This window comes from Hyperoodon ampullatus, assembly GCF_949752795.1.
Source record: "Hyperoodon ampullatus genome assembly, chromosome: 4".
Taxonomy (NCBI): Eukaryota; Metazoa; Chordata; class Mammalia; order Artiodactyla; family Ziphiidae; genus Hyperoodon; species Hyperoodon ampullatus.
In genome coordinates this window covers 29176224-29191547 of record NC_136917.1, presented here as the reverse complement: position 1 = coordinate 29191547, position 15324 = coordinate 29176224, and the positions used below count along the sequence as shown (strand labels likewise).

The 15324-nt window shown below is 47.1% G+C and overlaps 1 protein-coding gene across 1 annotated transcript in view; it reads right to left on the bottom strand.

The window, feature by feature from the left end:
- CATSPERD (cation channel sperm associated auxiliary subunit delta) overlaps window positions 1-14746 on the bottom strand; it is a gene marked incomplete at both ends in the record, with an annotated part of 41421 nt that extends 26675 nt beyond the window's left edge. The window contains 8 exons of the mRNA XM_079701456.1: window positions 2847-2930; window positions 4120-4233; window positions 5702-5769; window positions 9040-9154; window positions 10079-10151; window positions 11543-11619; window positions 12819-12873; window positions 14673-14746. Of these exons, the coding sequence (XP_079557582.1) occupies window positions 2847-2930; window positions 4120-4233; window positions 5702-5769; window positions 9040-9154; window positions 10079-10151; window positions 11543-11619; window positions 12819-12873; window positions 14673-14746 (660 nt within the window). The remainder of the gene's footprint in view (window positions 1-2846; window positions 2931-4119; window positions 4234-5701; window positions 5770-9039; window positions 9155-10078; window positions 10152-11542; window positions 11620-12818; window positions 12874-14672) is intronic.
- Between the last annotated feature and the right edge of the window lie 578 nt (window positions 14747-15324).

Here is a 15324-nt window from a genome sequence, read left to right as displayed (position 1 = left end):
TAGAGCCTGTGCTCTGCAACAAGAGAAGCCACCGCAATGAGAAGCCCGTGCACTGCAACGAAGAGTAGTCCCCGCTCGCTGCTACTAGAGAAAGCCCACGTGAAGCAACGAAGACCCAATGCAGCCAAAAAAAAACAAAAACAAAAAAACAAAAAAACCCACCAACACTGGGGCTTCCCTGGTGGCGCAGCAGTTAAGAATCTGCCTGCCAATGCAGGGGACATGGGTTCGAGCCCTTGTCTGGGAAGATCCCACATGCCACGGAGCAACTAAGCCCATGCACCACAACTACTGAGCCTGCATTCTAGAGCCTGCGAGCCACAACTACTGAAGCCTGCGCGCCTAGAGCCCGTGCTCCGCAATAAGAGAAGCCACTGCAATGAGAAGCCCGCACACCGCAACGAAGAGTAGCTCCGCTCTCCTCAACTAGAGAAAACCTGCGTGCAGCAACGAAGACCCAACGTAGCCAAAAATAAATAAATAAATAAATAAATTTATATATTAAAAAAAACCCAACACTGACACTGGTTCATAAGTGAGTCCCACCAAGATACCGGCATCCATTTTCCAGAAGATACACCGTGGCAGAGGGAGAGATTTTCCGCAGGATGGCTTGCCGAGTGCCTCCAAGTTTGCAGCATGTGTACTTGGTTTGCAGGATCCTAGTTCCCCGACCACGGGTCGAACACGTGGCCCCTGCAGTGAAAGTGCCGAGTCCTAACCACTGGACCACCAGGGCGTTCCCTGGGCTGCTTTCTAAGTGCCTCCTGGGGCGAGGAGAGAAGCTTAGTGTTCAGGGCGAGGGTGGACTGTGCACGGGCTGCTGACCTTGACTCGCTCCGCCACCACTGCGGCCGCAGGGGCCAGACCCACCCATCCTCACTACCGCTAAGGGACCGTGAATGTGAGTCCGCAGCCCCCAGCCCACGCCTGCTCAGCGATGGATTGGCTGCCTGCCGGTCCCTGGAGCCTGAGAGGCACCTCAGGTGAGCTGCCAGGGGTCGGAGTAGCCAGTTAAGACAACAAGCTAAACATTAGAGTGCATTCCGCTTTTAACTGCTCACTGCGGTGGGGTAAGAGCCCAGGCCAGAGAAAACGCCAAGAGCCCCTGTCTGTCCCTCCCCAACGGAACCGCGGAGGGTCCCCTGGGTCAGCGCAGGGGTGGGGTTCATTTCCCTGTGTGGGGAGCCCCAATCAAAAGGCGCCTGCAGGGGCTTCCCTGACGGTCCAGTGGTTAGGAATCCGTGCTTCTACTGCAGGGTGCACGGTTTGATCCCTGATCTGGTTGGGGAACTAAGATCTCGCATGCCACATGGTGTGGCCAAAAAACAAAAACAAACAAGCAAAAAAAAAAAAAAAACCACCCAGGGCCTCTGCCTCGGGAGGTGGAAGGGCCAGGAACGGAAAAGTACGGAGTCAGAGACCAGGAAGTGGCTCCAGGCTTCCCCCTCCTCCCTCCCTCAGGAGTCAGAGGTCTGAAGACCAAGCCTGGGCTGGGAATGCAGAGATGCACAGAGCCTGCCTGACCAGACGCAGGAGTCCTTGACCGCAACACCTTCAGAGCCTGCCTGTGCATCGTGCCCCAGGTGTGGAGTGGAGAGGGCAGCTCCCCCAACCTCTGCCCCCATGCCCACCAGGTAAAGCCTTGTGACTGCCTGTGGTCAGGCCTGGGAAACCATGCACAGGTTGTAACCAGAGCCAGACTCCTCAGCCACCTCTACATTCTTGGGATTTCCAGAGTCTGGGAGTGTCTCATTCACCAGGTGCCCTGGCACTGCGTGCTCATGAGGGGACTCTGGATGGGGGGGGGCTGGGCCCACCGTGTGATTAGAGGGTGAGGCTTTCAGCCACCAGGTAGCAGCCCAGCCTCTGGGAGCTTCCTGATTGTGGGTCTCCCGCAAACTTCAGAGTGGCACACCTTGCTTACAAATTTTGCAACACGAGGGTACTGACTGTACTTTAATCTTTGCCTGACTTAATATTTTTTCTTCAAATGCACTTTGCATGGACTGATTCCTCTTCTTAACTTAGTCTTATCCTAAATGATACCTGTGAAGTCACGGTTTTCATGTCCCGATTTTCTGAATCCACGTGAAAATAATTAACAAAAGGGTTGACATGAGGCATTTAAAATGGTCTTGGGTGCCCCCAGTGACACATGCACCACACCTTGTATTTTATCCCTAGTGCCCAGCACCTCCTAGACCCTGCTTAAATATTGCTGAGTGCATGCCTGAATGAGCTAATGAATGGGGGGAGAGAGGGATGGGGGCTGTGTGGGTGGGTGGAAGGGTATATGGATGAATAGGTAGCTGGGTGGATGGATGGTTGAGTAGATGGATGAATGGATGGATGTGTGGATGGATGTGTGGATGGAGGGATAAGCAGGTTAATGGTTGGGTCGATGGATGGATAAGTAGGTTGATGGACGGATGAGTAGGTGGGTAGATAGGTGGATGGATAAATAGATAAATGGAAGGATGAATAGATGGATGGATGGGTGGATGGATGAGTAGATGGGTGGGTAGGTGGGTTGGTGGATGGATGGGTGGATGGATTAATGAATAAGTAGGTTAATGGATGGATGGATGAGTAGGTAGGTAGATGGAAGGATGGGTGGGTGGTTGGATAAATAGATAAATGGAAGAATGGATAGATTGATGGATGGATATGTGGATGGATGAGTAGGTGGGTCAATGAGTGGGTGGATAGATACATGGATGGACAGGTGAATGAAAAGCTAGATGGATTTCAGATATGAAAATCTAAGTGTGTGAGTTTTGACAAAAACCTGGCTTGGGGTAAGGGTCACTGAAGTGGTTCTTCCCAGTCCAAAAGGTACTTACCTTCCATTGGTCAACGAGAAGCAGCCCAACCTGTGAGAGGGAGTAAAAGTAGAAGATCCCACCCAAGGACCCGACTAGTTCTGCCTACGAAACAAACAAAATATAAGTAAGTCATAAACATGTGCTTAATTCTAAATTTAACTCTAGATTATCCAGCAAGCTAAAAGGAAGGAAAGTCTTTTTTTTTTTTTAACAATACTGTGATCTATTTCCCCTCTGTAAAAATGTAGCATGTAGGGCAGAACTTTGAATGAAGTTGGCTTTGCCTGGGCTGATAGAGGAAGTGGTGTGGCCCACACTGTGAGGTGCCTGCCTAGGTTCCTCATTCCTGATCTTTGGCTGGTCAGCAAAGTGCCCACGAGCAGGCAAGTTGGAGCATGAGGCCAAGGACCCCAACCTAGGGACAGTGGGACAGATTGCCATGGCAACCCAGCTGGCTCCCTCCAGACACCTTTCAGGTAAGAGAGAAAGACCACCATCTTATTTAAGCCTCTGTTATTTGGTTGTGTGTGTGTGTGTCGGGGTGGGGAGTATTTCTATTATATACAGTGTCCTCCCCCAATTCATAGGTTGAAACCCTAACCCCATGTCTTAGTCTGTTAGGGCTGCTATAACAAAATACCATAGACTGGGAGGCTTATAACAACAGTGCCTTCCTTTATAAGGGCACTACTCTCATTCATAAGGGCACCACCCTCATGACCTAAGCACCTCCCAAAGGCCCCCATCTCCTAATACATCACATCAGGCATTAGGATTTCAACATATGAATTTTGGGGGGACACAAACATTCAGACCATAGCACCCCCAAAATGATGGTATTTGGAGGTATGGTCTTTGGGTAGCAATTAAGTTTACTAAGCCCTAATCCAGGATAACCTCATCTTAAATAATTACATGTACAAAAATCCTATTTCCAAGGAAGGTGACATTCTGAGGTTTCAGGGTGGACATGAATTTTGGGGGGACACAGGTTCAACCCAGTCCAGTTCTCTCATCTGTAAAATGGGGATGCTGGTGGTACCTGATGTTGTAATCCATGTGCAGCCTTTACTATGGCACCAGCTTTTTCCATGAACCGTGCTGTCTCCTTTCCTAACTTCCTAATCTCCCTAGCCAGCTGCTCTGACCTGAAATTCTTCCCTACCCTCCCATCCGGCTGGACTCTTCGAGAGAGAAAAGTCCTTGCTCACCACGGACAGCTAAATTACTCCTATCCCACAGGACACATTTTTCTGTTTGTTTGTTCATTTTCTTACCAAATTGAACATACCTGTCTTTCCTGGGAATATTTCTGAAATCTGTATCCCCGGGTATTTGAGAAATAGATATTGGCCTGAGATATCTGATCTCCATGCAAATAAGCAAAAACTGAGTTACTTATATCCTGGAAGAACACACACATAAAACAGTCTCTTTAAAAGGAGATAGAAGGTGGGGGGGGGGGTGCCGGCTGGGGAGATGTTCTTTAAACAGATAAATCAGTTCTGGAGGTCTTAATGCACAGCATAGTGACCACAGACAACAATACCGTATTAGAAACTTCAAAGTTCCTAAGAAACTAGATCTTGTTTCCACAACAGAAAAGCAATGATAATTCTGTGACATGACAGGATGGTAATCATACTGCAACATGTAAATGTAGCAAATCAACACATTGTATACCTTAAATTTACACAGTGTGGTATGTCAGTTACATCTCAATTTAAAAAGCAGGGAGGACAGATGCCAGTGATTACATGCCTGGGCATTTATCCCAGAGAAATGAAAACTTATGTCCACACAAACACCTGTACGTGAACATTTATAGTGGCTTTATTTGCACCAGCCAAAAAGTGGAAACAACCCAATTCTGGTACACCCACCACTGTGGAAAAGAACAGACTAGACATATACGTGACAAATCGGATGAGTCTCCTGAGAATTTGGCTGAGAAAAGCTAGTCCCCAAAGGTTTCATATTGAATGATTCTATTTATACAACATTCTTGAGATGATAAAATTAGAGAGATGGAGAACATGTTAGTGGTTGCCAGGGGTTAGGACAGGGCACAGAGGTATGGAGAGTTTTGGGGCCAGTAAACAGTTCAGTGTTTTGTTTTGTTTTTTGCGGTACACGGGCCTCTCACTGTTGTGGCCTCTCCCGTTGCGGACCACAGGCTCCAGACGCGCAGGCTCAGCGGCCATGGCTCACGGGCCCAGCTGCTCCGCGGCATGTGGGATCCTCCCTGACCGGGGCACGAACCCGTGTCCCCTGCATCGGCAGGTGGACTCTCAACCACTGTGCCACCAGGGAAGCCCCAGTTCAGTGTTTTGATGGCAACAGCAGTTCTCTGACTTTAGGCAGTTGTATCCATGTCAATTTCCTGTTTGTATCACTATAGTTATGTAAGATGTAACCACTGGGGGAAACTGGGTGAGGGATACATGGGACTCTGTATTATTTTTTCAACTTCCTGTACATCTATAATGATGTCAAAATCACAGGTTAAAAAAAAAGAAGATAGATGGATATATTCACAGTGTGTCAGCCAGATGCTCCGAGGAGCTCCAGAGCCCTCCCATGGGCTCTCAGTCCTCTTCTGAACCCTGGGAGAAACATGGCCTGAGTCCTGAGTCCATCACTGTCCCAGCCCTCAAGGCTTACACTGTCTTTTGTTTTTTTTTTTTTTTTTGCTGCACTGCATGGCATGCGGGAACTTAGTTCCCTGACCAGGGATCAAACCTGTGCCCCCTGCAGTGGAAGCGTGGAGTCCTAACCGCTGGACCGCCAGGGAAGTCCCTACACTGTCTTTATTTCCATTCATAATTAGCTCACAGCAGAGTAAAAAATGAGATACAACACATGGTACTCACCATGCAAAAGGAATTTCCACTGTAACAACAGTTGTCACCAGAAATATGTGAAACAGGGTGTTCTACACCTGAAAGGAAAAGGGAATTGAAATGCTCTCTGAGTTCCCTGAATGTTCAGAGAGAAGGTTAGAGCAGGGCTTCTCACCCTCCACACTGACATCTGGGGCCAGATTGTTCTCAGTTGAAGGGGCTCCTGGGCACTGTAGGATGTTTTGCAGCATCCCTGCTTCTACTGACTTATTTAACTAATTAACTTAGTTATATAATGATTTATTTAACCAGTGGAACTCTACACCAGTCTTTTTTTTAAAGGTTTTCTTAAGCTTTAGATCACAAAGCATCCTTTTTTTTTAATTTAACAAATTTTTTTTTATTTATGGCATGTAGGATCTTAGTTCCTGACCAGGGATTGAACCCGTGGCCCCTGCAGTGAAAGCACGGAGTCTTTTTTTTTTTTTCCAAATAGAATTTATTTATTTAGGCTATGCCAGGTCTTAGTTGCGGCATGAGGGATCTTAGCTGTGGCATGCAAACTCTTAGTTGCAGCATGTGAACTCTTTTAGTTGTGGCATGCGTGTGGGCTCTAGTTCCCCGACCAGGGATCGAACCTGGGCCCTCTGCATTGGGAGCTTGGAGTCTTACCCACTGGACCTCCAGGGAAGTCCCTCTCCTCTAGTCTTGACAACCAAAAATGTCTTCAGACATTGCCAAGTGTCATCTGGCGGGTGATGTAAAAAAATTGGAACCTTTGTGCACTGGTTGTGGGTATGTAAAATGGTTCGGGTACTGTGGAAAACAGTGTGGAGGTTCCTCACAAAATGGAAAATATGATCCAGCAATTCCACTTCTGGGTACACACCCACCAAAAATTAACAACAGGGACTCAAGGAGACATCTGTATACACATGTTCAAACTGGCATTATTCACAATAGCTAAAACATGGAAGCAGCCGAGTGTCCATTGACAGATAAATGGATAAGAAAATGTGGTCCATGCATACAATAGAATACTATTCAGCATTAAAAAGGAAGGAAATTCTTTTTTATATGTAAATTCATTTATTTTATTTTATTTATTTTTGGCTGTGTTGGTTGCTGTGTGCGGGCTTTCTCTAGCTGTGGCGAGCAGGGGCTACTCTTCGTTGCGGTGCATGGGCTTCTCATTGCAGTGGTTTCTCTTGTTGCAGAGCATGGGCTCTAGAGCTCAGGCTCAGTAGTTGTGGCACATGGGCTTAGTTGCTCCACGGCATGTGGGATCTTCCCGGACCAGGGATCGAACCCATGCCCCCTGCATTGGCAGATGGATTCTTAACCACTGTGCCACCAGGGAAGTCCCAAAAAGGAAGGAAATTCTGACACATGTTACAACATGGATGAACCTTGAGGACATTATGCTCAGTGAAGTATGATCCCAATACTGTATGATCCCACTCATTTGAGGTCCCTAGAGGAGACACATTCATAGAGACAAATTAGAATTGTGGGTGCAGGGCTGGGGAGGAGGATGGGGAGTTAGCTGTTGGGATGCTATTAAACAAATTGATGGAGAGAAGAGGAAGGACAGAGAGTAGACTGACTTATGTTACAAGGAGCCCTGATGGTTCCTTCATAAGTTAAATATAGAGTTTCCATCTGACCCAGCAATTCCGCTCCTAGGTATCTAACCAAGAGAATTGAAAATATGTATCCACACAAAAAATTGTACACAAATGTTCACAGCAGCACTATTCACCATGGCCAAAAGGGGGAGATGATCTCAATGTCCACCAGATGATGAATGGATACACAGAAGTGGTCAATCCATACAATGGAGTATTACTCAGCCCTAAGAAGGAATGACCTCCTAATACACACTATGACATGGATGAACCTCAGAAACGTGATGCTCAGTGAGAGAACCCAGATGAAAAAGGCCACATGTTGTGTGATTCCATTTATATGAAACATCCAGAACAGGCAAATCCACAAAGATGGGGAGTGGGTGAGTGGTTGCCAGGGGCTGGGGGAGGGGGAGGGGGAGTGACTGTGAACGAGGACGGGGTTTCTTTTTGGGGGGATGAAAATGTGCTGGTACTCAACAGTGGTGACTTGTGCACAACATTGTGAATGTACTAAATGCCATTGAACTGTACACTTAAAAATGGTTAAAATGGTGAATTGTATGTGGATTGTATGCCCCTCCCCCCCCAGAAAGGGAAAAGAGCCTTGAATTGTGAGAGAGAAAAAAATTGAACTGGAAGATCAGGAGGGGCACTGGGAGAGGATTGGGGCGTGAAGGAAAAGTCCACCAACATGGGTGAATTTTGGAGGAAGAGAGGGGAAGGTGGTGAGGAGGGAGGGATTTTAGGCAGTATAGCTGTGGGTGGGAAGATCTGTAAAGAGTAGGTCAACTGATGTTTTGGAAGCAGATGCATGTTTGGGTTGGATATGACCAGTTGATGAGATGGTTATGAGACTGGTCCCCAGGGACTTCCCTGGTGGTCCAGCAGTTAAGACTCTGCGCTCCCAATGCAGGGGGCCTAGGTTTGATCCCTGGTCAGAGAACTAGATCCCGCATGCTGCAACTAAGAGTCCATGTGCCGCAACTAAAAGATCCCGAATGTCAAACTAAAACCTGGCTCAGCCAAATAAATAAATGCATATTAAAAAAAAAAAGACTGGCCCCAAGGCAGCCCAGCTTTATTTGGGTTATCCAGTCTCTGTGGCCCATTCATGCTGTGTTTACCATGATCCTCGATGGAAACACTCAGTCCCCAACCTGTGGGATGGGGGTTCAGGCCAATTTTTATTGAATTTTAAAGGACAATGTAGGGAATTCCCTGGTGGTCCAGTGGTTAGGACTCAACGCTTTCACTGCTGGGACCCAGGTTCAATCCCTGCCTGGGGAATTAAGATCCTGCAAGCCATTTGGTGCAGCAGAAAAAAAAAAAACAACAGACAGTGTAATGTCCAGGGGCTGGGACTTCCCTGGTGGTCCAGTGGCTAAGACTCCACGCTCCCAATGCAGGGGGCCCAGGTTCGATCCCTGGTCAGGGAACTAGATCCCACATGCCACAACTAGGAGCCCACATGCTGCAACTAAGAGTTCGCATGCCGCAACTAAAAGATCCTGCATGCCAGCAACTAAAGATCCCACTCGCCTCAGTGAAGATCCCACACGTGGCAACAAAGATCCCGTGGGCTGCAACTAAGACCTGACGTAGCCAAATAAATAAATAAATATTTTTTAAAAATGTCCAGGGGCTGACATCCAAGTAGCTGCATCGTCTGTACTTCAGAGCCTTTTCTCTGATGTTGGTCAAATGCAAACAAGATTAAAAAATACAAAATACGCATACCTGTAGATGCATTCCAGGAATTGGCTTCATAATCATAAACATAGACTTTTCGATTCACTACTAACAGCAATACTGAACCAGCAAAATGTGCTGATGTTACTTCTGGTATGCCAACCTAAGGGTAATGACATATACGATATCAGTATGTACATCTCTTTGGACATCGATTCAGAAAGCAGTACTTCTAGACACGCATCCGTGGAACATTCATTCCAGCAAGAGTTCTTTGGGTCCTAGATATTGGGAACTATGTATCTTGGGGATTAGCTGAAAGCAAAACTGGGAGGTCAAAATTGGTGTTTGGTGCCCTCGGATAGCTAAATTCGCTCCATCTCCTTCTCCTGTGTCAAAACCTTCTCTGAGGATAGGCACTTCCCTGGTGGTCCACTGGTGAAGACTCCATGCTCCCAATGCAGGGGGCCTGGGTTCGATCCCTGGTCGGGGAACTAGATCCTGCATGCCACAACTAAGAAATCTGCATGCCGCAATGAAGATCCCAAGTGCTGCAACTACGACCCAGCACGGCCTACATAAATAAATATTTTTTAAAAATCTTCTCTGAGGATAAAGGCTACAGCATAGATGATGAATGATAAGCATAACTGATAAATTTGTCACTTATGAGAGAAACTTGTATTTTAGCAGATGGCGGAACCTTCTGGAGCATAGGTACTAACTGTCAAATTTCTCAAGATAGTTCCTGAGAGAGTACAGGTTTTTCTGTTTTGGTTGAGGGCAATTTGGGGAGGCCCTGAAATCAGTGTATGTAATCTATCACACAACCAATTATAAGGAGCTCTTGCAAGAATTCCGGTTCTTTTTTCAGGGGAAAAAAAAAGCACTTGTTTTGGTAGTAAGGGCAGAATAGAATCAAGCCTTCTTTTGGCTTAGAAATTGCTCTCAATGTCTTTAAAAGGTACATCGTAAAATAAGCCCCCAAACTAACAAAAACAGACTAGCGTGGTGTTTTCTGAACTATATCTAACCCTAAGTATTACTTATTTCAAGCATCCCTTGGATCGTTCAGCAAAATAACTACCTGCATTGACGTAGGGATGGAAAATGGAAGGAGACTACTCTCAAAGCTATTCTTCGTGAGAAAAAGTTGTCTTCTGAAATAAACAATAAAAGGGTTCAATTAGGACAATTTCACACAAGAAAAGAAAAAAGACAACGGGAGGCATTCTAAAAATGTTCTATTCAAATGAAATTCTTTTCTTAACAAGGAACCATTTTGCCTCTATCTATCTATCTATCTATCATCTATTTATTTATTTAAAAAATTTTTTGATGTTGGGAGTAGGAGTTTATTAATTAATTTATTTATTTTTGCTGTGTTGGGTCTTCGTTTCTTTGCGAGGGCTTTCTCCAGTTGTGGCGAGTGGGGGCCACTCTTTGTCGCGGTGTGCGGGCATCTCACTGTCGCGGCCTCTCTTGTTGCAGAGCACAGGCTCCAGATGCGCAGGCTCAGTAGTTGTGGCTCACGGGCCCAGTTGCTCCGTGGCATGTGGGATCCTCCCAGACCAGGGCTCGAACCCGTGTCCCCTGCATTAGCAGGCATATTCTCAACCACTGCACCACCAGGGAAGCCCCGATCATCTATTTATTTTTGTGAGTAATCCTCTATAGCCTGGATATTTGACTTCTTGAAATAACATTATTTGAAAAGTGTGACCATGTCAAAAATAAAATTATATAAAATGTACATTAAGCGACAGCTTGTTTTGCTCAGGGCGAACTTCAGTTTTGTCCTTTATTTTACTCTGATCCCACTAAAGTAAAGGCTTTCAGACCAGGAATGTGTATGTAAAAAAGAAACAGTATGTTCCCTTATGCAGCGAACTTTTAAGAAGCAAAAGGCCATCCATGAACATGGTATATTGCTTCCTTATCCAGATCTCCTTCTCTTGCCCCCTCCAGAAGAATTTTATGGTTTGAGGCAGACAGGAGTTACTGAGTTAATTCCTATGTATTTTAAAGTTTTGGGGACTTCCTTGGTGGTCCAGTGGTTAAGAATCTGTCTTGCAGTGCAGGGGACACTGGTTCAATCCCTGGTCGGAGAACTAAGATCCCACCTGCTGTGGAGAAACTAAGCCCATGTGCCACAACTTGAGAGCCCGCATGCCACAACTAGAGAGCCCATGTGCCACAACTATAGAGAAGCCTGCACACCACAACGAAGAGCCCGTGTGCCACAACTAAGACCTGACACAGCCAAAAAATAAATAAATAGATATTTAAAAATAAACTTTTTGTTGCTACTGTGAATGGCACCATTCATAACTGCCTTAGGTCAAGCATCTGTGACAAGCTACACGTAATTATTTTAGCTACTTGTGTGTCTCTTCACCTGTCTCTCCCTAACTCTACCCCAACTGTGGACTCCCTGTAGGCCAGCATCTAGCAACACAGGACAGAGCCGTCTCTTTTAATGTTTGTGGAATCGAAGAATGAGGGCAAATGTAATGTTTTAATAATAATAAAAAAAGTAGCGATATCTTACCCTAGATACAGGGCTATGTTTTTCTTGCAAGGATGCTTCATCAAGCGAGTTGTCCCAGATGAAAAATACAGGTGGTCCTAGAGAGAGAGAGTCACAAAATCTTAATCCTATCAATGCTAATAAACGCCTGATGAAAACAGTTTCCTAACGTGCAACACTGAAGATGTAAAGGTGAAATCTGAATTAGGCAGGTGGATGGCATCTATGTCATTTTCCTATTTTTTTAAAATAATTAATTAATTAATTTTATTTTTGGCTGCATTGGGTCTTTGTTCCTGAGTGCAGGCTTTCTCTAGTTGTGGTGAGCAGGGGCTACTCTTCATTGCAGTGCATGAGCTTCTCATTGCCATGGCTTTTCTTGTGGAGCACTGGCTCCAGGCGCACCGGCTTCAGTAGTTGTGGCACTCGGGCTCAGTAGCTGTGGCTCGTGGGCTCTAGAGCACAGGCTCAGTAGTTGTGGCACATGGGCTTGTTGCTTCACAGCATGGGGGATCTTCCTGGACCAGACTGCCTTGGCAGGCAGATTCTTAACCACTGTACCACCAGGGAAGCACATTTTCCTCTTTTGATATTATCCTCTGGCTCTGTCAGAGGTCACCAATGGGGGAAGCTGGGTGAGAGGGACCAGGGACATCTCGGCACTGTTTTGCAGCATGCTGTGAATCTATAATTATGTCAAAATAAAAAGCTTAAAAAGACTCACAGGATAATGACTCCTATCACATCCCCTCTATGTATATGTTACTTATTTACAGATTACTTATTATTTGAGAGGCCAGAGGCCAAAAAAAAAAAGTTAGAAACCAGTCACTTGATTATTTAGCAATGCTGACACCACTTCTGGAATAACACAATGTCAATAGGAAAAACATTTGAGCTGACAAAATATTTTTTTCTTCATGCCTTTTAGGCACATACAGGTGAAAGGAAGTTTCCTGCTGCACTGTGTCCTGTAAACAAAGTAAGTTTGCTTCCTATGTCACTCTGCATTTAAAAAGTCCTATCGGATAGAACGCTGGATAAAAACTCAGGTGATCTGAGTTCTAAACCTAGCTGCAGCTCTTGTCTTTGTTCAGGCTACTTGACTTCTCTCATTTAGCTTTTTAGTGACATGCAAAAGGTTAATGCCTATTTCAAAAGGCAATGGTAAGGATTAGATGAAGTAATGTTCTATGCCGGAAACAGCGCTGGCATCCAAGAAATACTAGGAAATATTAGTTCTGATCCAGCGATTAGATAAAAGTGAAGAATGAATGTTAACTGTGGAGCCACATACCCCTGGAATTTGCTCTCTGACGTGAAACACCTTTCCTGTCCTCACCGTACGAATACTAGTGGTAAGAGATAAGAAAACATCTGTCAATGTTTATGAAACAGTCGGCATGACTCCTACCAGGCTGCCTCTGGGTTAACGGTGCAGTACCTGTTCTTGAAGCTTTTAGGGTTATGGGAGCCCTTGGAAAATCTGATGAAACAGTGGACCCTCCTCTCCTAGAAACAGACATATGTATATGCAAAAATGGAGATGTGGTTCCTGAGAGCTCATTAAGGCTCATTTGCAGACTCCAGATTAGGCAAATGAGGAATGCCTACTGCCAGATTTTGTTTTTTGTCTGCGGGGTGGGGAGGTGTTGGTGGCTGGGAGAATGTTGCTCCAGTTTACAGCAGGTTCTCAATCTTGGATGTGAGTCAGAAGCACCTGGTGGGGGGGTGCCTGATAAACTGTAGATTGCTGGGCCACACTGCTGAGTCTTTGGTTCAGCAGATCCAGGGAACTGCAGTTCTAACAAATTCCCAGGTGATGCTGATGCTGCTGGTCCAGGACCACTCTCTGAGAACCAGTGTGGGGAAACGGGAGAATTGGATGTGACCAATCTTTGCAGACTTTGAGACACATCGTGCTAGTAAATCTTGATGGAAAGTCCTACTCCCCACTCCCTATAAAAGGCAAGTGCATCGTTAATTTTGCTGGGTCTGTTTTCATGTCTATAAAATAAGGTTAAGGAATCACTTCCCCGTGAAACTCGTTGTAAAGATCAAATGGGGCCATGCACCAGAAATGCATTCTCTATTTCTTCAGCAAACAGGGCCCTGCTGAATGTGACAGCTCATTCCAGGCAGGAGTTCCCTGAGGGTGGGAACTGGACTTCAGCATCTGTCCCGTGCCCACGGCACCGCATGTACAGTATTTACTAATCTAACATTTACTGAAATCCAAAAATGTTCTGGGCAAGCAGTGAATAACAGAAAACACTCTATACCCTCATGGAGCTAATAGCCTAGTGACAGCAACAGACAAGAAAAAATTTGCGACAAGTAGCAGAATTTAGTGATTGATAGGAAAAAGCAGCTATAGGGAGAGGGTCTTTAGATGAGGAAGTGTACTGTTTGTCAGCATCTGAATAATCAGGAAGAAGTCATGGAGAAAATCTGGAAGCAAAGCGTTCCAGGCAGAGGGAGACGCAGGCACCAAGTCTCCCCCGTTCGCGAGTTTGGCAAGTTCAAAGGACCGGTGGCTGGGAGCAGTGATTCAGGGGCGGGCAGGGGCCACATCAGTGGTTGTCACATCCCTAGGGGACCCTTGGTAATGTCTAGAGACATGTGATTGATGGTCAACTCTGGGGAAGGAGGTACTACTGGCAACGAGTGGGTGGAGGCCAAGGATGCTGCTCAGTATCCTACAATGTACAGGACGGTCCCACCCCAGAGAATGATCAGGCCCTAAATGTCAGCAGCGCCGCTGAGGAACGCTGCGCCAGATACGGCGCGAGGAGATTGGGTTTTATTCCGGGTGCCACAGGGAAGGGTAATGACAAGACCAGATTCGTTTATAAACAACCCCTCTGGCTGCCAGGATGGACAGGATGGCACAGCCTAGGGTGATGGCGGTGGAGGTCGCTTGAAGGCATCGGAATTGGGCCAAAGTCTTGAAGTGGCAATGGGAGGACATGGTGATGAGCTGGAGGCGCTGGGGTGAAAGGGTGGGTATCAAGTTCGCTTCCTAGAGGAGTAAACTGGGAAGCCTCAATAAGGTTGGCGAGCGGAGCATCTTTCCTGGATTCCGCGCAGGGATGAGCCTGCCCCCTCCCAGACCCCTGGCAGCGCCCCAGACCCGGGAGGGCGGCCCCACCGGCAGAGCGGCTGAGTTCTGGCCAGCGGGCAGAGCCGCAAGGTAGTCGCTGCCACCAGCATTAACAGCAGCATCTCATACTACCCGCTAACACACAGTTCCTCAACTGCCACGGGAAGTCGCTTCACAGCCTGGGCATGCGCAGTCTGCCGCGGAGCCTGGGCAAGCGCACCTTGTTCCCCAAGAAGCCTGAATCCGCCCATCCCAACAAGCCGTCAGCGCCTAGGCATGCGCACACTGCCGCCCTTGGGCTGTCTACAGTTTGAGCACGGGCTTAGCGTCTCCCAGGAAGCCCGAATCCACCAACCGTGGCGCGCGCCAGAGCTTGAGCTTGCGCGTGTCACTCAAATTCCTAAGCCCAAGTGTTTGGACCGGGCTGCCCACACGTTCCCAAAGCTGCGCTTGCAGGCACAGCTGCTCTCTTTCTAGGGGCCGTCATGCGTGCCCACCGCCCTCCCCGCGATCCGAAAGAGCCTATCGGAAAAGCTGGATGCGACGAGGGAGCTGGAACGCTTCTAGCTCTACTTCGTGTAGGCCCCGCCTCCACACTTCCAAGTCCCGCCCCTGCAGCCTTCCGTTTCCGGCCACCCCTCCCGCGGGCACGCGGGCACGCAGGCACGTGGCGGCCGTCACGTACGCCCCAGCCGGGCCC